The sequence below is a fragment of the Pinus tabuliformis genome, chromosome 8 (genome assembly GCF_031772625.1).
Source record: "Pinus tabuliformis cultivar Carrire ecotype Pingquan chromosome 8, CPIR1, whole genome shotgun sequence".
Lineage (NCBI taxonomy): Eukaryota > Viridiplantae > Streptophyta > Pinopsida > Pinales > Pinaceae > Pinus > Pinus tabuliformis.
The window spans coordinates 1,571,809,353-1,571,831,008 of record NC_142294.1 but is presented as its reverse complement, the minus strand read 5'-3'; the positions used below and the strand labels follow the sequence as shown (position 1 = coordinate 1,571,831,008).

At 37.3% G+C, this 21,656-nt stretch overlaps 1 protein-coding gene across 2 annotated transcripts in view; it reads left to right on the top strand.

The window, feature by feature from the left end:
• The first annotated feature begins 3,184 nt into the window (after positions 1-3,184).
• LOC149242029 (putative vacuolar membrane protein YML018C) overlaps positions 3,185-21,656 on the top strand; it is a 261,890-nt gene continuing 243,418 nt past the window's right edge. For both annotated transcript variants that reach the window (XM_089374124.1, XM_089374123.1), the window contains exon 1: positions 3,185-3,782. In XM_089374124.1, coding sequence (XP_089230250.1) covers positions 3,702-3,782 — 81 coding nt within the window. In that variant the 5' untranslated portion in view covers positions 3,185-3,701. The remainder of the gene's footprint in view (positions 3,783-21,656) is intronic.

Below are 21,656 nucleotides of genomic sequence, written 5' to 3'. Positions count from 1 at the left end.
CATAAAAATATTCTAATCCAAAAAATATAAATTTTGAATCACTTAAAAAAATAATCTTATAATCAATTAATATAATAAATTATTATTAATAATTTTTTAATAAAAAATAAAATAAAATTATATATATATAACATTCTCAATAAAAGAACATATATATAACTAACATTTTCAATAAATAAAAATACAAGTTTTGAGTCACTTAAAAGTGATAACATTAAAAATAATTGATATAATAAACGGTTATTAATGAAATTTTAATAAAAATAAAATAATTAAAAATATTAATATTTTAATTGATTGCTGGTATATATCAAAGATAAATTATATAAATTAATTAATTAATTAAAAAATAATTTTAATGGAAAAAATAATATTATATTCATATAATATTATTTAATAAATTTAAAATATATATTATATAAACGTTTTTAATTAAAAAATATGATAATAAATTTTAAATTTTAAAATATTAATTTTATATAGATATTTTTATTTCATAAAATTATGATAAGAATTAATATAAAATTAATGGTAAGATTTAATTTATACATAATATTTTTAGTAATCACAAATTAAATGTTGAAATTTATTTTAAAAGTAGTTGTGCTTTTTTTAAACTAAATTGACTAATGAAAAAAAATATCATATGAACAAGTGTGTCGAAATGAGTTATGATTTTTCGCTCATGTGTTATTGATATGTCATTATATTGGCCTATGAGATTGTAACTAAGTCTATTTATAGGTTAAGAATCTCTTTGTAGATGAATCTACATCATTATGAATTTTGTTACAATTTTTTAAAAATGTATATATGTTTAACTCATTACTATTATTATTATCATCTAACTGTTATGAGATTAAAATCTACACTTGGATTGTAGCTTGTACACTAAATGAGTACAATGAAAATCTTTCTAGACTAGTTATACTTGTAAAGTCACAACTATCTTTATTCTCCATATCTCTTAGCCACTTTACTAACCTAAAGGACTCATGGTCTTTGGAGGTGTAGATTCTCCAAAAAACTGTAGAGACAAATAAAAATTACACTGCATATCAAACCCACTATTAAGGAATAGTTGTGAGATAAGGAATACCATTTCTCATTAGAACTCTTGTGTCCAAGTTTACACCATTATTTGTAATATCATTTGCAGCAAAATTGTTCATTCTCAAGACATGAAAGAACCTTTCCTCACTTGATCAATAATGTTCCCAACATGTAATCCTCAGGCAAAGATCCATGACCAAAGTGATGGATAACTAGTTGTGAATCTCACAATACCACCAAATCTTCAATATTTGTTTTTTTGGTCAGAAATAGCCTTTGCAATAATCCATATGCCTATTTCCCATAAATTAAGAATAACCTCACCCACTCCAATCGGCCCAACTTATATATTAATTTATTTTATAACCAGAATAATAATAATTTAAAATAAAATTGTAATTTATTTTAACTTCACTATTAATACTAATTGACTATTAAAATAATAATAATCAATATATAAAATAAAACGACTTTAAAGAATTCCCATTGAATGATTTTTAAAATTTTCTTATCTTAAAAATTTAAATAACACTTTTAAAATAATTTGATTAAACAAATAGTGATAATTATAAGAATAAATAATAATTTTATACATTTAGAAGGAAAAATATTAAATTTTATCTATTATAAATTAGTTGGTTTGTGTGGTTCTATGAAGTTGCTTCCTCCCCAAAATGAGTTCACTAATTATCTTAGACATATTATCACCATGGGTAGAACAACTTAGCTTTGACAGGCATGAAGAAGGAATGTGGTGATTAAGTTTATGAAAATGTTGCAAACACTTAAAAGGAGACAAAGAAGAATGATGGACAAATTGGAAAGGAAGGAAACTTGTCTTGCTCATATGGAGTCACATGTCCACTCCTCATGCAATCCACCTTCTTCCTGACAACTCGGCTTTGGTTCACTCCTTTGATCTTTTATGGTGATGGGTAGTTTCTTGGTTTTATGTGTCTTTTGGTTTTTTGGTATGTTGGTTTTCAGATGCTTTCATTGTACTGTTTTTTGTTCTATATTTTGGTAACATTATCCTGACCAACAAATCTAGGAGAGAGGAAGACAAAATTTTGCACAAAGGCAATCAATGATGTTTCACAATTTTTTGTTGTTGAAAGAAATGGTTGGTTTGGGTGGATTTTACTTTGTGTGAAATTAGTGATTTAAATTTCATGTGGATGAAGTGAGGATGGGAGTCATTTATGGGGGTTAAAAACTATCCTAATCAATGTTTTAGTGATGACATCCTATATGTGGAAAGAGATTTCTCTATACAATATTGGAACTAGCCTCAAATCAAATAAGTGTTTTAGTCAGAGCATTCCATGTGGATAGATATTTCTTCCATACAATATTGGATCTCATTTTAAGGCAAACTAGCAAGAATATATATGTTTTAATTTTGAAAATTTCCATTGGTATGAAATGTATAACTAATATTAAAATAATATGGAATTTTCATGATAATTTAAAATTATTTTCTGTAACGTCTTCTACTATGAAGACAGGAAATAATAAAAGAAGTGATAATTATGGTCTTTTAGTTATAATTATATTGATGGACAATTTTCCCTATAAATAAAATCAAAGTACAACTTTTTCGAATAAAAAACCTAATTTAAAAATAAATAAATAGAAAGAAGAAAAAAAGAAATTATTTTAACGTCCATGAGATTAAAGATAACCTATGGAACAGATTGCTTCTTCATCTGCTTGACCCTTTTTCTGTGAAACTTCACAATAAATACTCCCAGCTTCCTAATTTAAAAATAAATAAATAGAAAGAAGAAAAAAAGAAATTATTTTAACGTCCATGAGATTAAAGATAGCCTATGGAACAGATTGCTTCTTCATCTGCTTGACCCTTTTTCTGTGAAACTTCACAATAAATACTCCCAGCTTCTCGACAAACCCCTCGCTAAATAAATTATTCAAAAACTCGCTCCCAACATATCTACATCACTTTGTGTGTTGCCTTTGAACACCTCACATTCTAAAATGAATATAAAACCACTTTTTCCATTTAAAAAAACTTAAACTAAAAAAAGCATATTTGCGTTTTGCACCTTTTGGTTTAAATTTATTTGCTAGAAAATATACGGAACTTTAAATGACGCTGGCGGTAGCGCTCGTTACCGCAAAACACAAGACACAAAGGCAATACGTGCGGCTCTCGTCGTGTGGTGGAACGAGTTCGTGCTGGCACTTGTTCGCAGCTGCAGAATGCGGGAAATTTGCAGCTTTCTTCGGCCCGACTCTAAACTCTCTATCCATCCTCCCAATGTCGACAATTTCGGCATTACAATTACACAGGAATCTCATTCACCTTGTATATTCATACATTGTATAAGCCCCCAGTTAACTCAATTGTTAGATAATGTAGTCCTCAACAAAATGTGAAAGGCCAGTTTCATGTTGGGTGCACAATTTGGACGTCTGAAATGCTTAAAAAATGCTTACGATAATCAAAATGGTCGTTTTTAGTGTCAGGTGGTAAAGGAACTGAAGCTCTGCAGTACTCAAAAGTCGAAACAGTGGAGAATTTACTGAAATGGACTTAGAAATGAGACATCCACAAGAGTGATTGCCCTTATTAAGGGCTTGGTGGTTCCGAGTGCCCTTGGGAAATTATAGACCTGCGTTACAAGATGGGGTGGCGGTACAACGCTGGATTGCTTCTCATTGCTACGGTTGTTTTCATATGGGTTACATCTGCAGAAGTCACTCAGGTATATCCATTTCACTGGACTACTTACAGGAAAAAGTTTCTGGTTGAGTTTTTATGATGGATTATATTTTTCTCCTTTTTAATATTTTGAATGTGTTTGGTTGAGACACGATCTGAGGTTATATTTGGGTAAATTGGATTTTGTAGAGGAAAAATACCCATCTTTGTTTTTTGGTAGTAGATTGCCAATGAGTGAGGAAAGGCAAAGAGGGCCTAGCTCAAAATTAAAAGATAAAATTGGGTGGAATCAGCTGGTGAACACTTTTTTGTTGTTGCTTTGGTGCATGCTAGGTATCATGTGTTTTGGGTATTACCTGTTCTAGAAGGTGCTGTTCTGTTGTGCCTGATTGTTAAACCAGTATAGACCTAACTCTTTCTGTTGCAAATGCAATTAAGAAAGAAATCATTGAGGGCGAGCTCCCTAGGTGATTAAGGCCATAGTCTTTGTCTTGGGTATAGTCTGGACTCTGCCCATTCCACCCTGTGAAAAATAATTGGGCATCAGCAAATTCCAATGAACATTAGACCTCTTCCACTTCATCGTACGAAATAGGGAGTAGATTGGAGAAGCTGGGCTGCCTAGGTGATTGATAGCGTAGTTTTTGTACAATGAGACATTTCTCTGCTTTCTTGCATAAGTACTAAGGCAATATATGTGCCAGGCTTTTGTCATGTTGGAGGTGGATTGGTCGAAGGGGGATGCTACCAACATCCTTTATGCACCGAATAAGATAGCACGCACAAGGTAAAAGTCACGTAGAGGTTTGAGGGACCTTCTAGATTTTGCCCCGGTAAGAGGCAAATATACTTGGACCAATAATAGAACTGGGACTGACCACATATCTGCCCGGTTGGATAGATTCCTCCTACAAAGCTCCTTGTTACTGGAAAATCTTCTTATCTCTACAAAAATTCTTCCCAAACTCACCTCGGACCATAAGCCAATTCTACTCCTCATGGCTCCTGAGGATGATCTTGGACCAATCCCCTTTAAATTCAGTCCTCTTTGGATTGAAAAAGAAGGATCCCCAAGCTATGTTTGGGAGAAAAAATTAAAAGCCACCAAAAAAGCCTTAAAAGAGTGGCTAAGAAACCTCCCCAAATCCCTCTCCCATCAGAGAAATGAAGAAGTTCAACTATTGGAAACTACCCAAATGGGAATGGAAGGTCTTTACATCACCCCTGAAATTCTAAATAAAAAGGCTGCTCACCAAAGAAATACCCACCACTCATTCATACGGGAAGAAGAGTTCTGGAGACTCAAATCTCGTAGTCTGTGGCTCAAGGTAGGAGATCGAAACACTTCGTTCTTCCATCACCAGTACAAAGCCCGCCTATCTCGAAACCATATCTCTAAGATCAAGAATGAAGAAGGACAGATCTGCAATAAGATTGACCAAATTAAAACAACAGCTGAAAATCATTTCAAAAATCTTTATGGGCTTGGGAATGAAGGCAGTTTAGAAGACACCGAAGACCTCCTCTCCAGCGTCCCCCATCTCATCAATCAAGAGGACAATCAAACTCTCCTAAAACCTCTATCTGAAGAAGAAATCATCAAAGTTATATGGGCAACGGAATCAAAGAAGGCACCCGGGCCAGATGGCTTCACAATTCGCTTCTACAAAGTCTGCTGGAAGATCATCAAAACAGATTTGCTGAAAATGATACATGGATTTTTCAGCAAAGCTAAGGTTGGGGGAGACATCAACTCAACCTTCCTAGCATTAATCCTAAAAGAGGTCAATCCAGAAACTTTTGGTAGGTTTAGGTTTATCTCCCTATGTAATGCCTCCTACAAAATCTTGGCCAAAATCCTTGCAAACAGAATCAAACCCTTGCTTGACAAATTAATATCCAGTCCCCAAGGGGGGTTCGTCAAAGGCAGACACATCTTGGATAACGTCATTCAAGTTCAGGAAGCTATCCATTCCAGTAAACAGAGGAAAGAAAAGGGGATGTTGATCAAGCTCGACATGGCCAATGCCTTCGATAGGGTCAATCACTCCTTCCTCCTCCAAGTTCTCCGATCCTTTGGCTTCCCTGCTCAATTTATCAATCTCATCAAAGCCTGCATCACAAATCCTTGGATTGCTCCCCTGGTCAATGGCTGCCCAACATCCTTCTTCCAAGTCTATTGTGGCTTGAGGCAAGGTTGTTCGTTATCCCCATTCCTGTATATTCTTATGGCGGATTCTCTCAGCAGGAAGCTTGCTGCAGAAATGAACACTGGTGGACTCCTCGGAATTCGAACTTCAAATGTTCTAAAGCCTATAAACCATGCACTCTTTGCAGATGACTCTCTCCTATTAGGCGGAGCCTCTATCAGAATAGCTACCTCCTTTGACAAGGTTCTAAAAAGTTACTGCAGAGCCTCAGGAGCACTGATAAATGATAGAAAGAGTTCGATCTACGGATGGAATGTGAACCAACATAGTCTTAACAACATAGCTCAGATTCTTGGCTTTGAGTGTTTTGCTCATTGGGACAACATCAAATATCTTGGCTTACCTCTCACATCTGGAGTCAATAATAGAACTCTGTGGCATGGCATCATCAACAAGATTAAAGCCAAGATCATCTCCTGGGGAGGTTACTGGCTTACTAAGGGAGGGAAAACTATCTTATTAAAATCAATTTTATCTGCCCTCCCCATCTACCAAGCCTCATTCCTTCTTGCACCGAAACATATCATGGAACAAATTTCTGGTCTTTTGAGAGATTTTATTTGGAAAGGAGGCAAAGGCAATCACAGAAAATTGCATTTGGCAAATTGGGATCTCGTTAAGCGTCCAACAGTGGATGGAGGACTCCAGATCAAAGACCCAGCTCTCTCTAATCTCGCTCTTGGCTGCAAGCTCCTTTGGAAAATCTACTTTGACCCTTCACATCCTGTCAGCGAAACGCTCAGGACCAAATATGCGCGGGGGATCTCTCTCAGGCATTTATCAACGGGCAATACTCCCACAGGCACTCAAACATGGAATCTTTGCAGAAATAGTATCAACAGCTTCAGGAATCATCTGTACCACATACTTGGCAATGGCAATTTTTTTTTACTGTGGGAAGACCGCATAATGAATTGTGCTCCTCTCAATTCCCATGACGAGATCTGAAAGCTAAGTGGCTGACTCCTTAGTGCAGGCTTTCGTAAGCTTTTTGACATCTCTACGTGGGACAGCGGTGGGAATTGGTTTGACTGGGACTTCCCAATCGTACCAGCGCATCTACACAGTCAACTTGAATTGCTCAAACCGCTTCTCATCAACGTTGCCCCTGTTTATCATGATAGCCTAGACAGCTGGGGATGGGGCGACTTCGACTCTTACACCTTAGCAATGGGATATATTGCCCTGCAGCCAAAAAAAGACAGACTCCCCCACCATTGGGAAACAGGTTTGGAACATCATCGGGCTTCCCAAAGTAATTTTTTTTTTTTTTTATTCTTTGGATCCTCATGCACAACAAACAGCTAACAGGAGATAATTTGTTAAAAAGAAATATAGCAAGACCACATAGATGCGTGATGTGCAGAAATGTTGGAGAAACAACCTCTCATTTGTTCATAGATTGTGATTTTGCCAAAGAGATTTGGAATTTAATTCTTCTCGGATTGCAGGTTCACCCTCCCCAGCATAGCTCCGTGGCTGATCTCTACTCCTCTTGGTTCCAAAGCTATCCTCATAATATCCCCATCAATTCACTCTGGTACCACATTTGGCTCTCCATCCCCAAATTTGTGTTGGGAAATCTGGCTCGCCCAGAATGACTTGACCTTCAACAACTATCCTTGCAATCCTGCAAAATCAGCTGCCAAGGCAAAAGTCCTTCTCCTTGAATCTGTTCTACTGCAATCTCATAAATCAGACTCCTCTCTCCCCCCCTTTGAAAAGAACTGGTTGAATCTCCATAGCTCTCACCCTAAAGGCAATGCCCAGATCCTTCTCCTTCCCAATCCACCTTGGAGAATTAGAGAACCAGATGATACCTTTCAAGTATGGTGGAGGTCCCAAAATAAAACTACTATCTTCTTTGACAGCGCCTCCAAGGGTAACCCTGGGGCTGGTGGAGTCATATACTCCCTGGACAACTCTAGAAAAGACTGCTTCTGTTGGGGGTTTGGTCCTCGTACAAACAACCAAGCAGAACTTCTTGGAATCACAAAAGCCTGCTAAATTGTCCGTGATAGAGGCATTAAAGAATGTCAAGCGTTCGGAGATTCAAAAATTCTCATCAAGAAGATCAACTCAAAGGACCAATTCAATAACGCCATCCTCAACAAGTCACTGAAAAGGTTAAAGATCATTCTGTAGGACTTCACTTCCTTCAAAATTTTCCACATTCTCAGAAGCTCGAATAGTGAAGCGGACGTAATGGCAAACAAAGGATGCCTCCTAGCACTGGGAGATCTCAATATTAAATACAATAGCCCTATCTTATCATGCATTCCTTAATTCAAGTTAAACAGTAGATCAAGCTGAATTAAGATGTCTGGAAATGTTGTGTAACGTTGGTTGTTTAGGCTCTGGACCAACCAAACCCCCTATAATAAAATATACCCGTTTCAGTTAAAAAAAAGAAGTCACGTAGAGGTTTGTCTGTGGAGAAAGGGAACGGGAACGAGGGATCGTGGAGTTCACACTTTTCACTCCCCATTGTACATACACTAAGGGGGAATGCGGAGCTATGGACCATGCTTAGGATTGGAGGAGTTGGAGGGAAGGATACCTCCACACTTTGCGCTTTTGCCTCCATTTGGTCATGTAGAGCACAAAATAGGCCAATCTTGTTGGTATTAGAGCAAGTCGCTCTTTGAGGTCTGATCTATTTTTTTTTTAAATGCTCATTTATTTAATGCTTCTCTTTTCATGCGGCTGTCACATTTTCCATGCTGCATTTTCTGTTCAAAGTTTACTGCCCTCACACATATTCTTTCCCCATGTCTTATTCTTCCTTTCACACATTTTTAGTCTCATCACACCATCTACAACACCCATGGCCACTCTTGTTAAAGTCTGGAACAAATTAGTTTAGGTATATTTCTGGTGTGGCTTGGTTCCGTACCCCACCTAGAATCCATGAGTTTTTATATTAGGAGCAGCATTCAGAGCGGGTTCCCTTTGGAGATGTGCCCTCCCACCCCGCTTTAGTAGGCATCTGCTTCACATTCAGCATAGCAACATTCGGCTTGGGTTCCTTTGGAGATGTGACCTCTCACCCCAAGCTATGTAGGCACTTGCTACTTCATCAACAATCAACATTGCAACATTCGGCTTGGGTTCATTTGGAGATTTTCCCTCCCACCCCAAGCTATGTAGGCATCTGCTACTTCATCAACAGTCAACATCACATCAAATCAGCTCTAGCATCCAAAATCATTTCAGCCATGGCTTCACACTTAAATCGGGAGGTGGAAAACAAGGGATGCTTTTCATTTAAACTGGGAGGTGGAAAGCAGGGGATGCTTTCTGTTTAAACTGGGAGGAATTAGGCAGCCAGGCTGCCTAGCTCATAATAGTAACATCTAATGAGGAAGGAAACATCTAGTCCTATGCAACTTATATCAAGAAAGGCAATATCTAAATAATGTATTTAGCTTTTTCCTATTTGACAACTCACAACAAAGGAGGCAAGTTCTAAAATATGTATTTGTAATCTCTTTAAAAGGCCATCAAGCCTCATGATAATACAAGTGAATGTTAGAGTCTTTTATCTTATCTTGTGTGATTGTGTTTGATTCATTTGTTTCTGAATCGAGTTTTTGGAAGATCCATTGAGAGGTCAATTTCAGATCAAATCTCCACATAGAAGAAATACAAAGACGCCTTGTGATAGATGTGGTGAACTACATCGACACCTAGGGTGTTAACATATGAACCCGCTCACAGTCATGAGATGCCATTAGGCAATTTGGAAAAAAACAAAATTGCTTGAACTTAACAAAATTTGAAAGGTTGGGGAATTGTAATTGTTTTTTTGAAAAATGTTTGGAAGGCCATGTTAATTTCCTTAATCCCAGCCACTGGAAATTCATTAACCTAGTTAATATCTTGCTACAAATTAATTTACTGCAGAATCGTATATCTACAGATTAAAAAGCACTGTTGAGATTTTAAAATGTAAATAAAAATAAGACAATGGAAGCAAAAATTAACCAATCTCATACACATGCACACATAAATTTTTGCCCTTCAAATCTGTTGTTTCATTAATAATAATCTTCAGCATACAAGGGCACCCATCTTGGGAAAATGGGTCTTTGAGGAAAAATACAAATACAACAGAACTTGGAAAAATTTTAACTGATCAAAACCTCCAAAAGCTGTCCTTTGATCTTGCTTGTTGATATGGATCCTTCTTCCTTGCTTCTCTTTGCACTCTTCCTCAGTCTTGGCACACTTGGATAGATGTCCTTCACCACCCAATTACCAAGATCTCACTATCTCACTAGCTTGTGCTCACTTGATGTGTATCTCCCTTAGCCCACCATTCCTTTTGTAAGTTTGAGTTATTGACCAAATCTACAGCCCTAATATCTGAAGTGATTTACGGTTGAGATTAGATCTCAACATCACTTGAGATCAACAATTGAGATTCATCTAATTCACCAATGCAAATAACCTTTGCATTTCATTAGGTTAACTCACTTTCTCTTATAAAAGTTAATTACTTTAATAATTCCTTTAATTAAAGTAATTTGCTAAGGTTAAGAGTCCTTTGGATGACTTCCACACGTTTAGACACTTCGACTTGTTCGGAAGTACCTACCTAATGCTACTATTATCAACGCTCCCTATTAGCGAGGAAGGTACTTTCTGAAGAACCACTTGGAACTAGATTTCCCTTTGGTCCTAGTAGAATGTCCCATGCATCATCCTTCACCATGGCTTTCCTCCCAGGGTTGCAGGGGAGCGGCTCCCCACCTCGAACCTGCTCCCAAATTGCGCTCCCTTTGGGAGCAACCGGGGAGCGCGCTCCGAAATCGCTCCCGCATGGGAGCGAATTTCGGGAGTGAAATTTTCGCTTCCTAGCCCTTTTTGCAATTTTTTTGTTGTTGTAACATTCCAAATGCAATTTTTCAAAGAAATAAATAATTTTTTAGTGGGGCAGCCGGCAGCCTAATTATCAAGCCTATGACCCTAGTATTGATACGTGATTCATGGTAATGTTAAATTCTTAAAGTAAAAGGATGAAAATGAAGATTAAGGAGAATGCTTAAATTTTTAACATTAACATGAAATGACTCAGGATGTTTGAGAGTGGTTCCGACCTCATTGGATTTCATATGGAGAAAGTAGAATTTTAAATCTCATTCAAAATCCAGCAGACTTATTAGTTTTTCAGGATTTCAAGATTGGGGGGATTGCAATGTTTCCATTGGATTTTGTCATGTATTAGAGTATGGAACTCGTATTTAATGAAGAGCACCAATCCCTCTATGTACCTTGATGTTAGTGACATTGGTTGTCGAACTCTTCTATCATGACCCTACTAAAAATGTAACCATCACTTGAACAAAATCTTGACTAGACATGCTATGTTTTTTCTATCTTATGTTAATGAGGGTGATATTAATGACAAAGATCTTGATTTTCCAACAAGACTCAAAAATTAGACATTTCTCGTGGTGACAAGAGACCCAGGCATTAGCAATAGATAATAGATTTACTTGTCTTTTCTAGTTTCTAGTAGTTTGTATAACTGTGACTCTTTCATATTTATTATGATATTTTTTGTAAACAATATATGACAATTTAAGTTTGAAGTTTGAAGTTGGCAATTATAACTCATTGGTAATGACCTATGAATATGATGCTTTGTGAAAGTTGTTTCATTTCATTTCATTTTATAACATTTCATTTCATGTTGGATATTATTTGTTGTAATGGTTACACTTAGCTTACAAGTACGACTTTAGTGATCAATAATGATAAATGTTATATATTGACTTTTGAAAGCTTGAAACTTTAAGATTGATGAATCATGATTCATGAGACTCAATATGTTGCATGTTACTACCTTGTGGACGTGGTTGATGAAGATTATAACTTCTAGATGATTGTTGTTATATTGTTCAATCTATGTTTTTATATCTAATTCATCATTCTACATGTTTTTGTTGACATATATGCATCAAAATATAAAAAATAATATATATATATATATATATATATATATATATATATATTTTTATATATATTATATATCTCGAAAATATCGCGATAAGATATCGCCGATATCTCGCAAAATAACGCGAGATGACAGAAAATATCGCTGGGCGTGTTATGCCGCGGCTAGAAAAAGGGAAAATCGTTTTTTCTTCATTTTTGTTTCTGAGTGTTGGAGAAGGAAGGGGAAGAGTTTTGTGGTGGTTGTCAAGGAGGGTTTGAGGATCAAACAATGATTATCACCACCAACTAAGATTTTTTTGTGGATCAAAGATTGAAGAACAGTGAGACAAACTTCATTTCTTCCATTAACAGGTATGTTCTTTAAAACCCCTATGTTAATGATTTTTTCATAGATTTAGGGTTATGCTTGCTTGCCTCTTTGCCTACCAACATTTTGTTTCTTTGTTTTTTTTTCCCATTTGCTATGATTTTCATGCCATGAGCCAATGCAAAGGTTTTCTCCATATTTGGACAACAAGTTTCATTTTTTTTTCAACTTTATTATGCACCCTCTTATTGCCATTTTTCATTCACATTGCAAAATGCAAATAATGTAGTAATTTTTTTTTAATTGAGGTAGTTATTACTTATTATTTTTTGTGTTGGGGGGTTTAATGCCAATTTTTTTTTTTTTTTGTGCCCTAGGTTTGAATTAGTTCACTACAAATGTCAAATATGCCAAAAGCCTTGGACCCATTTTGGGAGTATGGGGAGGCTGTTGGTGGGGCAAATTGGGCATATATATCATGCAAATTGTGTGGGACCAAGATATCAGGAGGGGTTACACGATTGAAATACCATCTGGCTAGACTCCCTGCACATGAGGCAGATGTAATGCCTTGTATGGTTTCTAGTGCGGAGGTTATACAAAAATCTCTTGAAGCAATTGCTGAACAAGACAGAAAGAACGCTGCTAGGGAGAGGCCCGTGGTCTCAGATAGATAGCTGCTAGTTTTATTTGTTTTGCAACTTTTGCTACATATAAGTTTATAACTCATGATGATGGAATACTTTTAAAGTTTTTTATATGTGATGTTATTTTGTTTGAGTCCTTGATTGGACAATTATCAGGGATCAACAAGATATGTGATGTTATTTTGTTTGAGTCCTTGATTGGACAATTATCAGGGATCAGCAGGATTTGGTATCGCCTTTGAAGTTTGATGTATCATTTCTATTTGACATCATATATATCAGTGCTTTCTTCATATTTATGTGCCAGTGTGTTTAGTTCATGTTGTTATTGCTTCATATGTTTATAAATCTGAAAAAAATGAATATATTATGCATTTTTTATGCTTGTCGATATTTTCCGATATCGATATTTTCAACACTGATATATAGTATATAAAAAATGCTCCGAGATTCGCTCCCAAACTGGGAGCTTCTGAAATGTCGCTCCCGCTCCCCGTTTTCGCTCTCGCTCCCAACTAACCTTGTTTCTTCCAAACCTCCTAATCTGTTGCCTCCTCAGTGATGTTAGTCATCGGTGTTGTTGATTTTTCCTCGACGCTTCAGAATCAGGTTTATGTTTTAAGGCACAATCACAAACACACTAAAATGCCACAACTCAAGCACTTTGCACAACGGAAAAACATACAACAATGAATCAATGTAGTACACAACAACTTTTAACTTAAAACTTGTTGTTACAAACTTTAATACAACAAACATAGGGCTCCTGTACCAGGGATCATGGCCCTTACAATTAGCCCTAATACAAGAACAACTAGGGCTTGAGATCAACAACTTATGATCACCAATCTACCCTTGAACAAGATACACTTGACTTACTTGCTGAAGGAGTGCTCAACTCAACCCTTTTAGTCCATGTACCTTGAACACTTTTGGTAGGTCCTTTGCCACCTCTTCTGCTGCTCACAAGTACTTCTGCAACTTCAGAATGCTTGCATCTTCAGTTGACCAATCTGCCACTATCAACCTTCTAGCTGCTTCTAGAATGACTGAACATAGGCCTCCAAATTGCCCTCTGCCAACCCTCCTGCTCCTCCAAGATAGCCTACTCTTAGGGTCTTCAACTTCTGCCCTCTTATCAATGAGATGCCCACTTGAACTCATTGAACTAGGGCATGACCAACAACCCTCTTGATTGACTTCTTTGCTGCTCCAAGATTAGTTCTTAGGGCATGTTGCCGCCTCGCTTACACACCTAGGTTAGTGTGGAAAAAATCTTTAACCCCACAAGATGTGATCTTAGTGGCAAACTAAGAGATCGGGCTGTCACCTAGTCTCAACTCTCTCTGTTAAAGCTCTCTCCTAGTTAAGCTAAGGGGGGTGGTCCCTAAAGAAGGTTAGTGAAGGAAATGGGAGGTTCTAGGAGACTAAGGTTAGAAGGAGTTATTGATCAAAGATGACTCAATTCCAAGATGTGAATAAGCACATTAGTATATGAGCAATATTCAATGATATATTCAAAGTATAGACTAGTGCTTCACAGTAAATGACAAGTGCTTGCTCAAAATGAAATTCAAGATACAATGATGAATAATCCTGCAAAGCAAATGTTAGACCAAGATAATGTTAGTTTTTGGTAGCATCGGAAGTGCTCTAGCCTTGAAAATTGGTGGAGAGGCTAACGCACATGAGTTCTAAAGAACCCAGAAACCGTTTGGTGAAATTCCACCCGTGTATTTTATTAAAATAATTAATATTTTTAATGGAGTTCCTAAGTCTAAACTTAGGGAAATTGAAATATTAATGGGTATTAATCAAAATATGGGTGAGAATGATCTAGAAGGTGGATCAAGTCATGTTTTAATCTTAGCCGTTGATTAGAGACTTAATCTCGGCCGTTGCAAGCTCAACAAGAAAAGTATAAGATGGAGGCTTGGGGTTCACTTGAAGATACATAGAGAGTTGATCAATCAATTCGATTTTCCTAGGGTAGGGTTTGCTAAGGAATTCGAACCAGTGATCAAGCAGTGAGGATCAGAGGCAACATTGGAAGGAAGTGATTTCTAGTTCCAGTGAATATAGGAGAAGGATAATAGAGCCAGCGTTGGTCCAAGAAGGGACAACACAACAATTGAAGGAGATTAACGCAGAGGGTTAGCGTAGAATCTGGAGAAGGTTGACGCAGAAGTGCTGGGGATGAGCAGAGTTCAGTGCCGGGAACCACAGTAGTTGATCGGCATGAGAAATTTCAATTTCTCAGCAGCAGAAGCAACAATAGTTCGGGTTGATGTAGTTAGAGGGAGCCTCGACGTAGAAATCACGTAGAGCTTGTGTAGGCTCACGCAGGGATTGCGTAGTGGGCTGGGAACATAGCAAAACCTTCAGAATCAGTGTGAGAGAATTCTCAGTGATCTTCTCTGAGTGGATTGCCATCTTTCTCTAGGGCATCCAAATTGTATTTAGATATTTACTGCCAATAATAAGAATCCTTAGATCTGCTGCACTAGTTTTCCCACATTGGTTTCTTGCGAGGTCGATTGTCCAAAAACAAGTGTGTCAATGTGATTGTTCAGATGCTAATGTTTCTCTTGCCGTTTAATTTTCAGTTCTAGTTTGTGAAGTCTGCAACTGAATTTATTTTGGTATTTACTGAAGTATTGGTAAATAACTTATCATATATAAGTAGGAGAAATAAATCAATTATTACAACAATTTTTCACAGATAAGCATATAAACATCACTTGCAATTATAAAGGAAATAGTACTTGTAAAGAGAGTGCTCAAGTAACACAAGATAATGACATTAAATAATCATGAGCTAAACAACCACCATAATAACAAGTACATGATGTAGTGAAATTGCAAGTAAAGTAAAGATTGCAAATGAAAAGATCCATAATACTTGCAAAATAAATAAAATGCTACTTGAAAGAAGGATGATGCTTGCAAATAAGATTCAATAAACTCAAGATAGCTTATGCATGGGAATGTATTGCAAGGTAAAGTTGTGATGTGAAGGTGCTCTTGGTTTATTTTATTAATAGCATCCTAAAGCAAGTTTCAATTTAACTCCTGCCCCTAGACCTCACCCTCACCCAGAATTCGAATCTCACAGTGAGGAGTCAATAGGGATGGAGGGTCCCTAATGTCTATACGGTTCCTTATGAGATCTTGCTAGCTAAGGTTGGTTTATTTCCGATGGAGGCTGAGGCGGTTTTTTGCTTGTTAAGTTACTTAAAAAAGGTTGAAGGCATGGATGAGCATCGCTGGCCTAAAATAGTTGTTGCAGAGGAGTTAACGAGGAGGAAGAAAACTTGGGGGAAACAAAATGACAAGTGGTTGGGTAAGTGGGGCATTAAGTGGTAGGATTGTCCTAACTCTAAAGAGGAAGTTAAAAAATGGGTGCTTGAAAAATTCAGGACTACCATGTGGGAAAAATAGATTGGTCGAAAAAAATCTCTATATGTCAAAGATTTCAACCCGACATGGTCTCATGATGAGAAGATATATTTGGGTGCCAAAATCACGGGAAATGCTAGATTATTAATAGCACAGTTGAGGACCGGGTCTCATCATCTCAGATGTGAAACAGGTAGATGGACAATTCCAAAAGAAGAGTGGGAAGAAAGAATCTGCATCTTTTGTAGGAAAGGAGAGGTTGAAACAGAATGGCACTACATCATGGATTGTCCGGCTTATGAAGATATTCGTAATTAGTTTAAAAGCATTTTGAAGGTGGATTGTTTGAATAAGTTGTTCGAGGAAGCGAGGCTTATCAAAACTGCAAACTTCTTGGTCAAGATTCATGACAAGAGAGTAGACTTAGAGAAAAGTGTGAAGTTGTGATGGGTTGGAGTCCTAGGTCCCTTAGACCGCTTGGTCTCGCGGAAGTCATTAAATCTTTTCATTCTTTTTTTGGTCAAGTAAGAATGGAGCCTTCTATTAACCAAACTAGTACATTACATATGTTATAGGGTAAACCAGAATCCCTTTTGTTTACCAAAAATCGATCCTGAGGCCTGTGGGTTATGGCCCACAAAACCTATCGGAAACGTTAATCGCAACCAATCACTCTATCGGAATACATGGATTACACAGGAAATACACAGAAACTCAGAACCATTCATTCTATCGGAATACATGGATTACACAGGAAATAAACAGAAACCCGACCCGCAACCCTTAAGGTCGGACTTCAAATATATTACACCTGCAACCATAAATATCGGCGGGTCCGCACTTCCGGTCCATTGCCTTCCCACTGCGCTCTCCGATCACTGATCTCCGATCGGCCTGATCTCTGTCATCCATCTCTTTCATCGATCCAACGACTATTGGCGAATCGCTTAATCGCAAATCAGCGTATCGCAATTCCATCTCCTCCTCCTTCCTCTGATCACTGATCAAACAACTTGCATGACGGATCCTCCACCGTTGATCTACACTTCGTGGATCCAACGGTCCACGATGATTTCGGGTGGACAAGTAGCACGAGGATTAATCGCCCGAAAAGTGGTTTCCTCTCTCCTCCTCGCTGCTACGTGTCACTTGAAGAGTGGAATCGGAGGCCTTCCTTGAAATACTGGTTACCACTTAGACCTCGCCCGAAATACCACTTATGGTTCGAGAAACCACTTCCCTCGCGAATTAACTTCCGCGCTCTTCCGCCATGCGATGACCGTCGATCAATGCCATCGGACGATTCTCGTTCCTTTCTGCCTACGCCATTGATCTTCTGCTTATCGATGGATTTACGCTTAAACCCCAATTTCTCTGCCATACTTCATTTAACACACAGACACTCATATATAACAATATTTCGTTAATCAATGGATCGCTATCGATCCTTATAGTGATCAATGGTCGATCAAACCTGCAACACTAGAACATTCAAACGCTTTATATGAAATACGCACACAGGCTATCTATGTAGTTACACATAGGCGCACAATTCAACACTGGAACACACACTTTCCAGAATCGGTCCTCACGCCACTGCATCCTTGGTCTTCCTCTGCTGATCTCAACCATCCACTCAAATCCAATGGAATATTAATGCCAATACAATCTGCGGACTGCTGCCAAATAACAGGCAAATAGTTTAGGCTTCCCTATCCTCCCGCCTGTCTCCTGAGCCTCTTCGATCCATCCTGTCAATCCATCGATCCCTATCTTTGGCAGCCTGACAGAGACAATCCTCTAACAGTTTGCCTGGGGGTAACAACTCCCAAACGTGCCGAGTAACCCTTTCTTTATTAATCACTCATTCATTCGCCAAACGATCAACGAACATGTTAGCTTTTCTTTTCACATGGATAAAGCTTACAGTTTTTAAGGTTTGCAGGTGGGTGTAGATACGGTGAAAGACCTATGATAGCCTCCAGTGTTTTGACACTTTATCTGGTGATGTACCATTGCATATTTTCTTGGTCGCTCTACTAATCAATTCTGAATCTGCTTCAATGATGACATTGTGTGAATTTGAATCCACAAAGATTTCCAAGCATTGCTCTAAGGCCATGAGTTCTGCGATGTTATTAGTGGCCTTCCCCAAGTGGCCATGAAAGATTTCCTTTATTTGACCTTGTTCATCTCTTATAACACCCCTAAAACCAGCTAACCCTGGGTTGCCCTGAGATGCTCCGTCTATATTGACCTTTAAGAAACCATGTGGAGGAGGCTTCCAAATATTTATATCTGCATTTGTTTGGCTCACACCCTTGATTATGCCCTGTGGGCCTATAGACTGTGTTGTCGCGCGAATTGGCACGACAACGCTCAGACCGGGGGCTGTCACTCTGATCCCCGATCCCTCCGTTTAAGCCCGTCTCCCGCGGCTAAGGGGGGTAGACCCTGCGAGATAGTGAAGACCAACTGCCAAACAGTTGGGTGGGAGACACGATACACGATAAGATAAGCACTAGATGGATTTAGAGATTTAATAGACTAGTGCCTTATGGAGTTAATGTTTAAATGATTACTTTTAAATGATAAAGAAACATGGACCATGAACAACAACCATCTATCATCAGCTAAATCATGTGACCAAAACGATATCCGGCAACTGAAAACTTTGAAGAGATAAATGCCTTAAACCACCATGAGCATCATGAATTATTGACCAGACATTGGATTTCGTGTTTCGACTTGAAAATTCAGACTTCAGCATGAAAGATATATCGCGAAAGCAACTGAAACTGGCAAAATGATTTTCCACAAAAATTTTTATTTTTATTTTTATTTTTTATTTTTTATTTTTTTATTTTTTAATTTTTTAAATCTTTTTTCAATTTTTACTTTTTTAATGTTATGGAAATTAAAAAATAAATCTAAAAAAAAATAAAATTTTAAAACTAATCTAATTTTAAAACTAAACTAAACAAAAAATTAAATTAAGATTAAAAAAATCTAACAAAACATTTTTTTTTTATTTTTATTTTTAATTTTTTAAAAATAAATTTAAAAAAATGAAATTTAAAAATTAATCTAAAACTTAAAAAAAACAAAACTAAGGCTAAAACAAAAACATTTTCTTTTTGATTTTTTATGACAAAACTTTAAAGCTATTTTAAAATCTAAATAAAACAAAACTTAAAGAATTTAAACTAAAGCTAAACATTAAAATACAAATCTAAAAAATAAAAAAAAAATCTAAAATCATTAAATCTAAAGAAATAAAAACTAAGTTAATGAAACTAAAGCCTAAGTCTAACATATATGCATTTCTATGAAATAAAACTTTTAAACTAAAATAACCTACGTCCAAACCCTTTTTATTTGATTTAAAATACTATTGAACGAATCTAAAATGAAATCAAAACTTAAAAAAAATTAAAATCTAAACATAATGAAACCTGAACTAAACGTAAATCAAAAACTACGACAATATATACATAAACCCAAGACGTTGAAACGATAATGCCTGACCCATTCAAAGGAAAAATTGAAGGAAACTCACGCTGGAGAAAATGAAACGACACGCAGACGCTTGCAAAGGGAATTTACCTGGCCCGGGACTGAGGACGGCGGACGGATTTACAATTACCTGATGAAACTGGAGTTTCCGCGTGATATGCCCACTGCTGAATCACTTGAACGCTGGACGTAATGAGTAAACGATTCGCCCAGCCAATGTCCTTGCTGGATCCACAGGCTTGCGTTTTTTAGACGGCTGATCTTTCAACGCATGGTTTGAGGCCTCAAGTCATCACCACGTGAAGCGTAAAGTATGCGGAATGGGTCATTCGTTGGTAGCCCGCCTTGTTACAGTGCCTCAGGACAGAGATTATATGAAGTTTCAGACGGTCAATAATGCTCAGAACTGCATCAAATACTCAGGGTTTTTCTTTGCTATTTCGGAATGTCTTCATGATTGAGTATCTCAAGCCGCAAGTACTTTAAGGAGCTCCGGACTGAGCACGTTGGAGCGATTTCGATTTGGATTGGACTTGCTGGCTGGGCAGCTGCAATAAAAAGAAAAAATAAAACCCTAATTTTAAATCTGTGTATAGAGCAAAAATTGAAACCCAAAACAGCTAATCAATGTACAGACTTGGCCCCTGAACAGCCAGATTTGGCAATCAGAAATGTTTTCAGTATATCAGAAATTTTGAACTTCACTTTGAACAGAAAGAAAATCTCTCAATGTAAAACAGAAAAGAAACTCTTAATGATTAACCCAGGGAACAATCAGCTGGGCTCTGCACAGAAAAGCCTGTGGGAGTCGGCTGGTTCAGCCTAGAACTTCCCCAAACACCCACCTGTACCTTTTACCTAAAGATCTCCTGCACACCTCAAGAAAACATCAGTAAAGAGGGCAAGAAATGCTGCTAGATTTCAAGGAATAATGGAGATACCTGCCATTATTCCAGAAACCCTACAACATTCAAACCCTAGCACGTGAGCAAGATACCTGTACTCACAATACTCTGAAAACGAGCTATTACTAACTGCTGAAAACTGAAATATGCAGAAAAAAACAATCATCTCACAGCAATTCCGGAGAGTAACACCAGCCAGTTTTGAACCCCAAAGTCTTTTTTATTAATCAGAAAATCAGATTACAAGAGAGCTTTTCAGTACAGACTCACAGATCAGATGATCTCAAATGACTCCCTAAGACCCTATATAAAGGAAATGATCCTAACGGCTAGTTCGAGTGATCCATGTAGAAATGATCTCGACCGTTGATGAGGATCAAGACATCTCTTGATCTCATCCGTCGATTTATTAACTTAAAATATCATTATTTTATTAGTTAGGGTTTTTGCTTCATTTTTTAATTTTTTATTATTTTATTATTTTTTAATTTTTTAATTCATTTTAAAATGGATCACTGAACTAAGCCTTTTGGAAACATCACCTAGGACCTAGGACTTAGGACTCATGAGGGAATTTAAAACATTTCTCGACCCTCAGGACACATTACATTATGACTTTTACAAAATTACATCTTAAGGGACAAACCCATTTAATACAGACCCTCACAAAACACCCAGGTCTGCGACACAACCATAATCTAGCAGATTTAACATACTAGGATTTTCCTAAAGTTCTAATGACAAAATCAATCCCGGCTTTGGGGTCAGGTCTGAAGGAAAACTCTGCCGATCCGTGGATCGGTGAGACGAAAAACCTTCCGGGACGTAGATTATCATCAGCAAGTTAGGTCCACCTAGGCAAAATACATACATGACTCATGTCTGCTAAGATTATTTACAATTAATACATGCAGACTGGGTTTACAATCAAAAAGATCAAGCTGCTGATGATGGCAGGATGGCACGGAC